Here is a 10953-nt window from a genome sequence, read left to right as displayed (position 1 = left end):
CCGCCGCAACGCATCGTGTGCCCCCGCTCTAACTCAAGCCCCGGAACCACATACACAATAGAAAATCTATTGTGTCTGGGACCGATTGGGCCGCTTGGGGCTCAATGGGTTATTATCGATTTGCCTGTGGTATTTACAAGCTAATTTATTGTACAAGCTGCTATGAATTAAACCCATCTTTGTATTTTTTAATATTATATTAATCTAAATTGTACAACCACTCACATACACACAGTAAAACGTCAATATTAAAAAAATCATCAGTCTGCATAGAACACAATATAATTAATATTTATCAATTAATCAGTTGTAAATAATGCAAGAAAAATAATAAAAAATAAAAAAATGACAATAGAAAGAAAAATATTTATTATAGAAAATAATACTTGACATTCTAGTCAAACCAAGAAAATCTACAAATTATGTTTATTGATTTCTTACAATACAAATCAGATTACAAAATACCTATTAATATTATAATAAGAATAAATCTACAAAAAAATGATCTTACAAATTATATCTTAGACTTGTACGTTTCTAGGGAGAGCTAAGTCAACCTAATTTTATTCATATAAATCCTCTTAATTTTTTTAATAAATGCTATCGTCAAAATACTTAAAAAGGAAGTTATTAAATCTCTTCAATTACAAAATATTCACTTTATATGAACAAAAGTAGGATGAAATCTCAAATGAGACTTTTTGTACTGTCAAGATAACTCCCTTCATGTTATTGCGATGAACTCATGATGCAGTTTGCATTAAAGTATTTTCAAGAAACTGTTATTCAGGCAGAGTGAGTTATCAATGACAAACAAATTACACTAAAGTGAGTGACATTAGACACAGAGACATTTTATTGGTCTGAGCCTTCATCCTCTTCATCGTCTTCTTGTTCTTCTTCAGTAGAGGCAGCATCTTTTTTAGGCGGCGGTGCATCCTTGCGCGGTCTGCCCCGAGCTCTTCCCTCACCGGAACCACTCTAAAAATAAAAGATAATTATTAAGTTTAACTCTTAAATTGTTACCTTTGTTACTCTTTGATTCATTTGCTTTAGAAATATATTAATTAGCATTAAATGTGACAATCTACCTTAGCTTTTGGTGCCGCTTTTTTCTTTGAACCTTTAGGCCTGCCTCTACCCCTTTTGACTACTGGTGCTTGTTCATCATCTGAAGAATTTTTTGATTCTTTTACTTTGGGTGCTGCTGCTGGTCTACCTCTTTTCTTCGAGTCAACTTTTGCTTCCTGAAATTACAAAATATTTTTTTTATGCACAAATATGATTTGGATAAAATGTTAGATTCAAAATTTATAGATTACGTACTGCTTGTGTTCCGTTGGCTTTTGGTCTACCTCGGCCTTTCTTTTCAACGGCGGTTGAACCATCATCAGACATTTTTACTTGTAAATTAGTTTTTAGTTAAAATAGAGCTGAAACAATACAAAATTAAATACTTAAATGTTGGATATTTTTAATTAAAGTTTAAAGATGCCGGGAAAATGTTTAAAAGTCGTGACGCTTATCGTACTTAGGCATTATCTCAAAAATATTGTTTCTTCTTAATGTAAACATTATCGAAGTTATAAAAATAAACGAAAGAACAGAGAAATAATATGTAAACATGACGTATTCAGTCTAAAATCACATAAGTACAAACAAAATGAGACAATAATTAACCAACCGACGCTACTCAGACGTTGTGTATAGGTACGCTATGCGGCTAGCGTCATCCATAATAACTGAAGAATGTAATTACATACTCTTCGACAAACCTCTTTATGAAATAAAAATACTTACAATTGAAGCATCAATATGTACGTCATACTTAAGAAATATTTAATACAACATACATTGAAAAAAAAAAATTCATCAAGCACAATGTTAATTTAATGGAGTCTGCCTTTTAGAACATAATTAAGAATGTACAATATTTTACAGGGAATATTTTAAATTTATACCACCAGAATTGAAGCGAACAGAATTTGCAGAATAATTTTAATTAAAAAATAAAATTTTACTCACCGAATTGTTTACAGCAAACAGTATCGAATTTGCTAAAAAGATTATGGCGGGCTAAGAGCAGTGGTCCGGCGTCTGTATAGAGGTCGCCACTGTAGTCTGAAGTCTGAAAGCAGCAATCTGCAATACTTACCATATAGTTTCATTGAATTTTTTTTTAATTTTCTGCTAATGTTAAATAATTTAGTAAGTTTGTAATTACTAACAAGCATATTTTAAAAATATACCTAGTTATTACTTTTACTCATTGCAGAAATTAATAAACTGCGTTGATGGAAACAACCAATATTTAATAATAATAATATGAAAACAGATTTCGTAATCATTATCCATAGGTTTCGCAACATAATTTTTAAAATGACTTCCCTCGTGATATCTACAGTTTATATATTACTAGTTTTCTGCCCGCGGCTTCTCCCGTGTTTAAAAGAAAAACCCGCATTGTTCCCGTTCCCGTGGGATTTCCGAGATTAAGCCTATCCTATTTGTTAATACAAATTACCCTCTATATGTGTGATCAATTTAATTGAAATCGGTTCAGTAGTATTTGCGTGAAAGAGTAACAAACATACACATACACCCATCTTCACAAACTATCGCATTTATAATAATAAGGAAGGATTGTAGGACTCTGTGATATCTACATTATTAATTACTATTATCCTTACTCTGTGCACAAAGTAATAAAAAATGTCAATTGTCAAATGTCATTGTCATTGTGATTTCAGATTTGTGAAATACAAAGTAAACACGGTCGACGTACCATATTCCAAATTACAAAATAAATATTGTTATTTGTTAAATTAGATAAGAAAACTAGGAATAAGGAAAAGAAAATAGAGTATAATTTTAAATTCGCAAACCATGGTATAATATATTATAAATACTTCAGCAGTAGCCAGTAGGTAATACTTTACGAGGTTACGACTGAAATAATGTTTTCTACAAGTTTTCTACGTAAAATAGGTACTTACATAAATTAATAAACATATTCTAAGATTTTCTTATCATTTTTGGTAATTATAGAGCGATCATGATAGCACCAGTTGAACCAAGTAAAGAAGATTGTTGCAATAGTGGTTGTAATCCTTGCATTTTTGATGTATATGAAAAGCAGTTGAAATTATACGAAAAGTTAAAAGATAGTAATGAAAATGTTGAAAAGGAAAATGACAATGGTATTTTACAGCTGGAGTATACAATATTTGTTGTCACTGAAATTTTTAATGTATGCACTTCGCACAAGATAATAAAATTCAAACGAAAAGTAGATGGTCATAGAGTCTGGTGGAAGCCTGGTGATCATTTTTTCGTTTTATACAAATCTAAAAGTATAAAGTGCTCACGAGCATACACTCCAATAAAATTAAAGCAACAAGAGCATAACAATTTTGATTTCTCTATTGTTGTCAAGAAATATTCCAATGGCTTAGTATCCAATTATTTATTTAATTTAGTGGAGGGGGATTTTACATATTGGAGGGGTCCTTGTGATTCTTATGAAGTTACACCAAATAAGTATGATAATATAATTATGGTAGCACAAGGAACAGGCATTGCACCTTTTATGTCTATAATAGAGAGCATTTTACTGAATGAAGATGATCTAACTAAAATTATTTTATACTTCTGCTGTCAATCTATAGAAACAATTTTATTTAGAGAAGAATTATATGCATATAAATCTTATTGGAATTTTAAATATGAAGTTTACTTGAGTCAGTGTTTGTTGGAAGTTGATATGAAATATGAAGAACCTATTATAAACAGACGTCTTAACTTTGAAGATATAAAACAATACCCTCAAAAAAACAAAAATCAATATTTGGTCTGTGGATCTAATGCTTTTATGGAACACTATAAAAGTCAATTTTTATCACAAAATGTACCCTCTGAAAACATAAAATTGTTTTGAGAACATGTAAAATAAAGTGGAGGCAATCCTTTTAATAAACTTTGATGTATTTTTTTTTTTTTTTATATAGGAATAGCCAGGCATTTGACTGCACCATTACCTGATGGTAAGTAGTGATGCAGTCTATGAAGGGGCATGCCTGCCTAGATAGAGCCTATTCACTCTTGCCTTGAATGAGTTTAAGTTGTATTTATCTGGGAAGACGGAAGCGGGTAGGGTGTTCCAATCCCTTGCAGTTAAGTTGATGAATAAACAGAACAACAACAGAACAATATCAACAGAACATTGGCATAAAATAGATATTGATTTATGACACTGGATGAATAATTGCAGAATATATTATGAATATTAGCGTTTTTTTTAAATATAATGTTGCTAATCTGTGGACTTCATATGTGACTAGATGCATTGAGAAACCTGCACCCCCTTGGAGACAAAACAGTTGGAACAAAAATACCTGTGTACTTAGACAGCTTGTAATGTACAATGTACAATCCTGCATTGGTATTAAATATTTATGCTAGCCAAGATTTGAACTATCAAAAAGAATAAATTTTCGAAACATTTATTACTGATATTTGGTACAGTTTCAATTTTATTTTTTTTCCTTTTTTTTCGAGAGTTAAAAAATACATTAAAATATAATTTGGCAACTTAATAAACCTGTTCTGAGTACACCAGACCATCTTTGTGCATCAGTGATTAGTCTAATGCTTTACTTACTTATGTGAAAAAGAATGTGTAAATCCCAATTCCCATCGTCCACCACGGCATAAGAAAAAAGTTTGAATGCCAGCCATAGAATTTTAGCATCATTATAAAAATAAGCAATCATATCATATGCCAGAAAATGTATGAAATTGAACTAGAGTATATGTCGCAGGCAAATTATATTATATCGCCGTTTAGAAACGCTCGACATAATATTTTCATGTTCTTTTTCAACTACATAGAAACAGGAACTCAGTAAATCCTCACTATATTACAAAATGCATTTGTAAACGGCGAAATAATACAAAACGCCTGCGACATAATATATAAACAATTAGCAGCAGCTACAATATCCGTCGTGTCGTCAAGAAAGAATAACATTAACATATGACGAAAAATTGGTTACCTACTATAAATAAATAAAATCTTTCGATTTAAGTTTTCAAACGACATACCGGCCATGCTGACATATAAGTGTTGAACATTAATAATAATTTATACAAACTTCCTCGAACATTATTGTAGGCAAAATAATTTTGTGTTGTGTAGACCGCCCATAATTTGTCAATAATATTTTCAAACCAAATGACTCGTATCTAAACCGCAACATTATCTGAATAGACTCAGTATCCGTGACGTAAAATTAAATGGCGTTTAAAAAAAAAAGTATGGATTTTTTTCGCGCCGGCGCGAATCGCATTCGTCTGAGTACAGATTCTCTGGAAATGATATTTTCTATGATATTGAATGATTGCATTCATTTTGTGAAAGTTTTTTTAAATTGCCATAAAAATTAATACTCTAATTTTATTTAATATTCAATATACTTGAAATATTATTGTGTTTATACTGTATGGACTTGTTATAGTGCTAGTGAAGTGAACGATTACGATATTTGAATATCGAATCTGAAAATTTATAAATATAAAAATAAAATGGGTTCGATTGTTCTTAAAAGTTTATCCATCCTTTTGGGTCTGTTTTTTATTTTCATGGGGACCACCAAAATAACTCCAATGATATCTAAAGAGCTACACAAAGAATTGGTAAGAGAATTATTATTTCTTAATATTTATTATGATAAAATATTCTTCAAGAAATATGTAAAGGTCGCTCTAGGTGCATTACATTTTTGTTGCGAAGCGATGTTCCTCGCTATTTTGGTATTTGGCTTGCCGCCTAATAACACGGTGGAGCTGTCTGGTGACAGACCGATTCGAAGGCGCCGTATCTTATTGTGTTTTTATACTCAATAATATAATGTTTATTTCTCTCCTCTATTTAAAAGAGAAGACGTTATTCATTTATATGCTAGCATTAAGAAGCGTATCTTGCAGACGCAGGCCTCATCATTAGTTTACATTACCTATTCAATTATTTTATAAAAAAATATGACTTGGGATTAAATTTCAAAAGAATCTTCAAAATTAGTTCAAAGATCTGATTAAAAAAATCCTATCGAGAACGTCCTCCTTTTTTTAGTCTTCTGAAAAAGCAAAACTATTATCACTAACTACATAGATACCTATAGTTAGGATAAAAGAAAGTTCAAGTTTCTCTGGCCCTATATAACTACGAACTTATAAATACGCAACGGATTTTGATGCGTTTTTTAAATAGGTAGAATGATTCTCGAGGAAGGTTTAAGTATATATCATTTATGATTTATTGGGTTTAGACAAAGGGTAAAGCCGCGGGCCCGGGAGGGTCGCTAGTGTTATTATACATGCTAGTCTAGTAGGTACAAATGCAAGTTTGGAAGAATGTAAGGGATGATTGTTTCTGAATCATGCCAAAAAACTGACCGGCTTTTGATGATCCTTGGCAATGTTGTAGCTTGTGTACTTACTAAAAGAACACAATAGGCTATGAAGATATTAGAGCTTATATTATTGTCCCATTACCATGTTCCAATTTCTTACACAAATTAAGACGCACATTCTAGTATGAAACACGTCAAAATAACTATTCATTTTCGGTTCATAAAAGTGAAATATGTAAACATGTGTTAGAAATATGTAAACATATTTGAATCTGTAGGTAATTGTTCAAAAAATAATGTAAATAAAATAAACTTTGTTACTGAATTTTATCACTGTAAATAACGAACAGTCTACTTTGTTATCTAGTCATCTAGAATCGGTTTTAATTGTATGGAAGGTTGCCACCAACATCTATTTACACCTGCTTGAATAAATCAAATATTTCGTTAATCACATTATTAACTACAATGTTTATTAGTCATATGATAATTAACATATTAAATTATTAATGGAACATAAGTAACTAAAGCATTAGAAATGAAAAGCACAGTTTTGATATATTTCGACTTTATAGTTGGTTTACAGAAAATCCGTATACAGTATGTTTCTTATTTCAGAGAAAAGAGTATGTGAGATACGCAAAAGTATTTCCATTAACTGAAATGCTTGACTTCAAAGTGCCATCGAAATGGTACAGACGGACGATCGGAGGCTGCGAGATTCTCTTCGGCTTGGCTCTTGCTCTTATTCCACACCGTGAGTATATCCTATAATAGGATCACGTAATTGCTCCTGTGAAATTATTAGTTACTTAAATTCCTATTACATGATTCATATTTTAAACACGCTGTTGAGACTATTTTCTGTATTACGTACCTATACTATCCTTCAGCTACATATCTGGTAAACTTATATAATTTAAAAATCATTCATATTATAAAGGCATGGGAGCATTGAAGCGTTTGAATTCGAAAATAATCGCTCTTAATGATTGCTTTAGTAGGTACTTAAAACATCAAAGATTACGTGAATAGACTTCGTGGTCATAAAATCCATTATATTAAATGGGTGTGGATGTGTTCTCTTTAAAACTTCATTTGAGAATTGATACATGTAGTTAGTATCATAAAATTAACTGAATTTTAATTATTTCTTGAGTTTCTTGTTATACTTAACAATTTTTTAAAATTCTAAGTTACATATAAAGTATATGAGCGTGCGATGTGCGTCTTATTTTCTAATTTATAAGAAGAACGCTTTTTATTGTCCGTTATTATTTCAGCATATTAGTTAGTTGTGTTAATTTTTTTTCTATAAATCAGATTTTATAAAATACTTCTCCAGTAAATATTACAGAAAGGCAACGGACATCAACTTAATATCTAAGATAGAGCAGGCGGCCACGGCCGCGGCGTGGTCTTTGACCAAGATTAGTCTCAAAACTTTTTGATCATTCAAGCAAAAAAACGCTCTATTTCATAAAACCTGTCCTACTAATATTATAAATGCGAAAGTTTCTGAGGATGCATGGATGAATGTTTGTTATTCTTCCACATAAAAACTACTGTACCGATTACAATGAAATTTAGTGTGGTAGCTGAAGATCCAGAAGGCTGCTTTATTCCTGAAATCCCACAAGAACTATGCGGGTTATCCTTTGAAAATGCGGACGAAAATGTCTTCATAAAACCAGTCCCCTCTATTACAGAGAGGATAAAGAACGCAGCGAACATAGGCCTCATCCTGCTGATGGTGCTGGCCGCGTACTCGCACATTGCGATCAGCGACCCGTTCGACCGGTGCGCGCCAACGCTCGTGTTCTTCTTCATGCTGTGCGGACGGCTTGTTGTTTGGTAATGTTATGGAGTACTTATAACTTTAAAAAATGTATTTTCAGATATGGAGATAACTTCTGCAAAAAGATCTACGCTTCAAATAATTAATATTGTAAATAATGAACAAGCACACATGTCAGAAGTGAAACTTCTTTGACAAAATTCAAAGATACCAAAATCGTTGCTTTATTCCATGATTTGACGTTATCCATGACGACCCTGAAATTTTGCTCTCAACGCGCCTAAAGAAGTTTTACTTCAAAAATATACTTTCAGAAATGGAGATGAGGTCTTTAAAAATATATCTGCGTTTATTGTTCGGTATAATTAATTCATTAAGGAATCGCAATTGATGACCTAGAAACATTTAATTTATAGGATAATTTTTAAGGTAGGTTAATTAGGTATCTGTTAGTTGAATTATCTCAATTAATCTATACAAATATTATAAAGAGGAAAGGTTTGATTTTTTGTTTGTTTGTTTGTATGAATTGAATAGGCTCCGAAACTACTTGGCGGATTTGAAAAATTCTTTCACTGTTGGAAAGCTACATCATTTCTGAGTGACATAGGCTAGGTTTTATCCCGGAAATCCCACGGGAACGGGAACTATGCGGGTTTTTTTTTGAAAACGCGGGCGAAGCCGCAGGCGGAATGCTAGTCCATTATAAAAACACTGTTATCGATTCGCAAGTAACAATAAACTCATAATTTAAATCCCTATAGGTTCTTAAACGATGTGTAATGCTTTAAAATAACTATTTGTGTATAGTAAGGTACTCCCACTCTGTCCTGTTCTGAATAACAATTTAAACAAGTGTCATTCAATCTAGCAACGCCATAGTTAGCTTGTGTGAGCTTGAAAAAATAAATTTAGTTTTACAAACAAAATATTATACGTAAAGGGTAACCTTCAACATTTTATGTGATATAAAATATTTAGCGATCATCTTATTTCGAATAGTACTGTGGGTATCTGACGTCACTGCATACATGTTTTAGTTTAGCGGACATTATGTACAAGAGCATACTCATGCCATATTAAAATATCGCTCAAACCACAGAGCAAGTAATATAGGCTCAAACCATATGATCCATCCAAAACGATGCGACGTTTGTTTCATCTCCGTAACGGCCACTAAAAGTTTTATCGGCGAATAGAGATAGTCAATAATAATTTTTCTATTTTCGATGCGTGCGTCAATATAAAGCATGTGTGTGAATATGATAATGCCGCACCTTGACCAATTTTTACATGATATAAACATGGGTTAGTGAATAAAATTAGTTCTATCACACCCGCGTGGGGCTGGCGTGTGGCCAGAGATTCCGCTATGACGAATCGCCTGTCGTGGGCATAATGGATTCGAACCAATGGCAATAAATGTTTAATCATTTTTAGATATTTGAATGCGGTCGCTATTATGCTGCTGGTAGTCTGGTAATGTTATATCATATCCGTAATGGCTCATCTGTATTTTTAATCTATGCTTAGGTGTAGTTAGCTACTAAAATTATTAGTTTAATATACAGGAGGATCACATTTGATATCCCCACTTGACGTTTATGTTTATTTTTATCCTGTATGGTTTAACCTGTAAGTATTATCATCACACGTTGCTAAATAAAAGATAACAGATGATTTTTTATTATTTTTCTGAAAGATAACTACATTGTCTTTCTATACATTGTAGATAAATTAATTTATAATCTGGTTACTTTTATTTTGAAAGCAAAACTTGAAGGATATTATAAGATTTTGGCAATATGGATTTTGGTGAAAAGTTTTTAAACCCCTAAACCCCTGTTTACTGTTACTATAATAATTTGAGAAATGTATATAATATATTTGAAATGTATGCGAAATTTTCTTTTAATATGAAAACATGAATTCCCAGACACGATTAATTTGTTTTGAAAGTATAAAAATAGAAAGCCATTAATCGGTCTTTAAAATCTAATTAGCTCAAAAACAGCAGCTGTTGCGATCTCACACTAATAACGAATTAATCCCGTTTCAACACGATCCTACAGAGAAAATTAGTAAAATCTATTAAATAACTATCTATTTGATCATTACATGCGTTATTACTGAAAATTGAATAGATATACGTAGTTCGTCAAAAAGGCTCGTCTCATGTGCTTAATTGAGTTTTTATTAAGTTAACAAGACCTCTAGGAATGCTATGTAAGGAAAACTGCATGATTAACACATTTAAATTTAAATGCTCTTTAACTAATGTAATAAAAAAATCAATATCAAAATATAACTTGTATAAATGTATATTCCGATATACATACAGGATGTTCAATAAGTTTCTCGTTACAGGTACCAAACACATCGCCGTGAAATGCTGGAAAAGATGGCCGCTGCTCAAAACGGGAACGGTCTAAAGCGAGATTGATATTATTATTTTGTTGTAGAATACATGTAATTATGCTTAATTTAATTTTTTCGATACGCACTTTTGATACCAACTACCAACGAAAAATCCGAAATCCAATTTGAATTATATAGGTGTTGTAAGTTTTGGTTGCAGTTTGTTTTAATGCACTGTGATTATGATCTAGTCTACACGATATTATTTACAATTAAAGTAGGTACTCTATTTTCCTGAATGAAATCGTCATAATTTAATGTTTAGAGCGATATAAATTCATTGCATTATTTTTATTACCTCTTCATGAGAAGTTTATGACGTTAAAT

At 31.6% G+C, this 10953-nt stretch overlaps 3 protein-coding genes across 3 annotated transcripts; 2 read left to right on the top strand and 1 right to left on the bottom strand.

The window, feature by feature from the left end:
- Positions 1 to 352: 352 nt before the first annotated feature.
- On the bottom strand, positions 353 to 2134 carry D1 (D1 chromosomal protein). The gene is made up of 4 exons (XM_090107075.1): positions 2026 to 2134; positions 1327 to 1433; positions 1092 to 1247; positions 353 to 981 (listed from the first exon to the last, which is right to left on the bottom strand). The coding sequence occupies exons 2-4, from the start codon at positions 1396 to 1398 to the stop codon at positions 856 to 858; spliced, it is 354 nt and encodes a 117-aa protein (XP_089963201.1). The 5' UTR covers positions 1399 to 1433; positions 2026 to 2134; the 3' UTR covers positions 353 to 855.
- Positions 2135 to 2760: 626 nt separating this feature from the next.
- On the top strand, positions 2761 to 4121 carry LOC149904763 (NADH-cytochrome b5 reductase-like). The gene has a single exon (XM_090107338.1). The coding sequence runs from the start codon at positions 3056 to 3058 to the stop codon at positions 3935 to 3937; it is 882 nt and encodes a 293-aa protein (XP_089963464.1). The 5' UTR covers positions 2761 to 3055; the 3' UTR covers positions 3938 to 4121.
- Positions 4122 to 5385: 1264 nt separating this feature from the next.
- LOC149904762 (putative acetylcholine receptor chaperone) lies at positions 5386 to 10691 on the top strand. Its single transcript, XM_090107339.1, has 4 exons — positions 5386 to 5694; positions 7029 to 7167; positions 8120 to 8264; positions 10576 to 10691. Exons 1-4 carry the CDS (start codon positions 5584 to 5586, stop codon positions 10649 to 10651), a joined length of 471 nt encoding a protein of 156 aa, XP_089963465.1. The 5' UTR covers positions 5386 to 5583; the 3' UTR covers positions 10652 to 10691.
- Positions 10692 to 10953: the final 262 nt, after the last annotated feature.

The sequence above is a fragment of the Colias eurytheme genome, chromosome 11 (genome assembly GCF_061535395.1).
Source record: "Colias eurytheme isolate Ceu_HAF_F1 chromosome 11, ilColEury1 Martin Lab GWU primary, whole genome shotgun sequence".
In the NCBI taxonomy this organism is placed as follows: Eukaryota; Metazoa; Arthropoda; class Insecta; order Lepidoptera; family Pieridae; genus Colias; species Colias eurytheme.
This window is presented reverse-complemented; position numbering and strand designations above follow the sequence as displayed.

Coding starts and splice junctions, on each gene's coding strand:
- D1 (XM_090107075.1), bottom strand. CDS start 1,398: ATGTCTGATGATGGTTCAACCGCCGTTGAAAAGAAAGGCCGAGGTAGA. Junction 1,248..1,326: donor AAGCCAACGGAACACAAGCA/GTACGTAATCTA, acceptor TTGTAATTTCAG/GAAGCAAAAGTTGACTCGAA. Junction 982..1,091: donor AAGCGGCACCAAAAGCTAAG/GTAGATTGTCAC, acceptor TTTTATTTTTAG/AGTGGTTCCGGTGAGGGAAG.
- LOC149904763 (XM_090107338.1), top strand. CDS start 3,056: ATGATAGCACCAGTTGAACCAAGTAAAGAAGATTGTTGCAATAGTGGT.
- LOC149904762 (XM_090107339.1), top strand. CDS start 5,584: ATGGGTTCGATTGTTCTTAAAAGTTTATCCATCCTTTTGGGTCTGTTT. Junction 7,168..8,119: donor TCTTGCTCTTATTCCACACC/GTGAGTATATCC, acceptor CCTCTATTACAG/AGAGGATAAAGAACGCAGCG. Junction 8,265..10,575: donor TGCGGACGGCTTGTTGTTTG/GTAATGTTATGG, acceptor TTCTCGTTACAG/GTACCAAACACATCGCCGTG.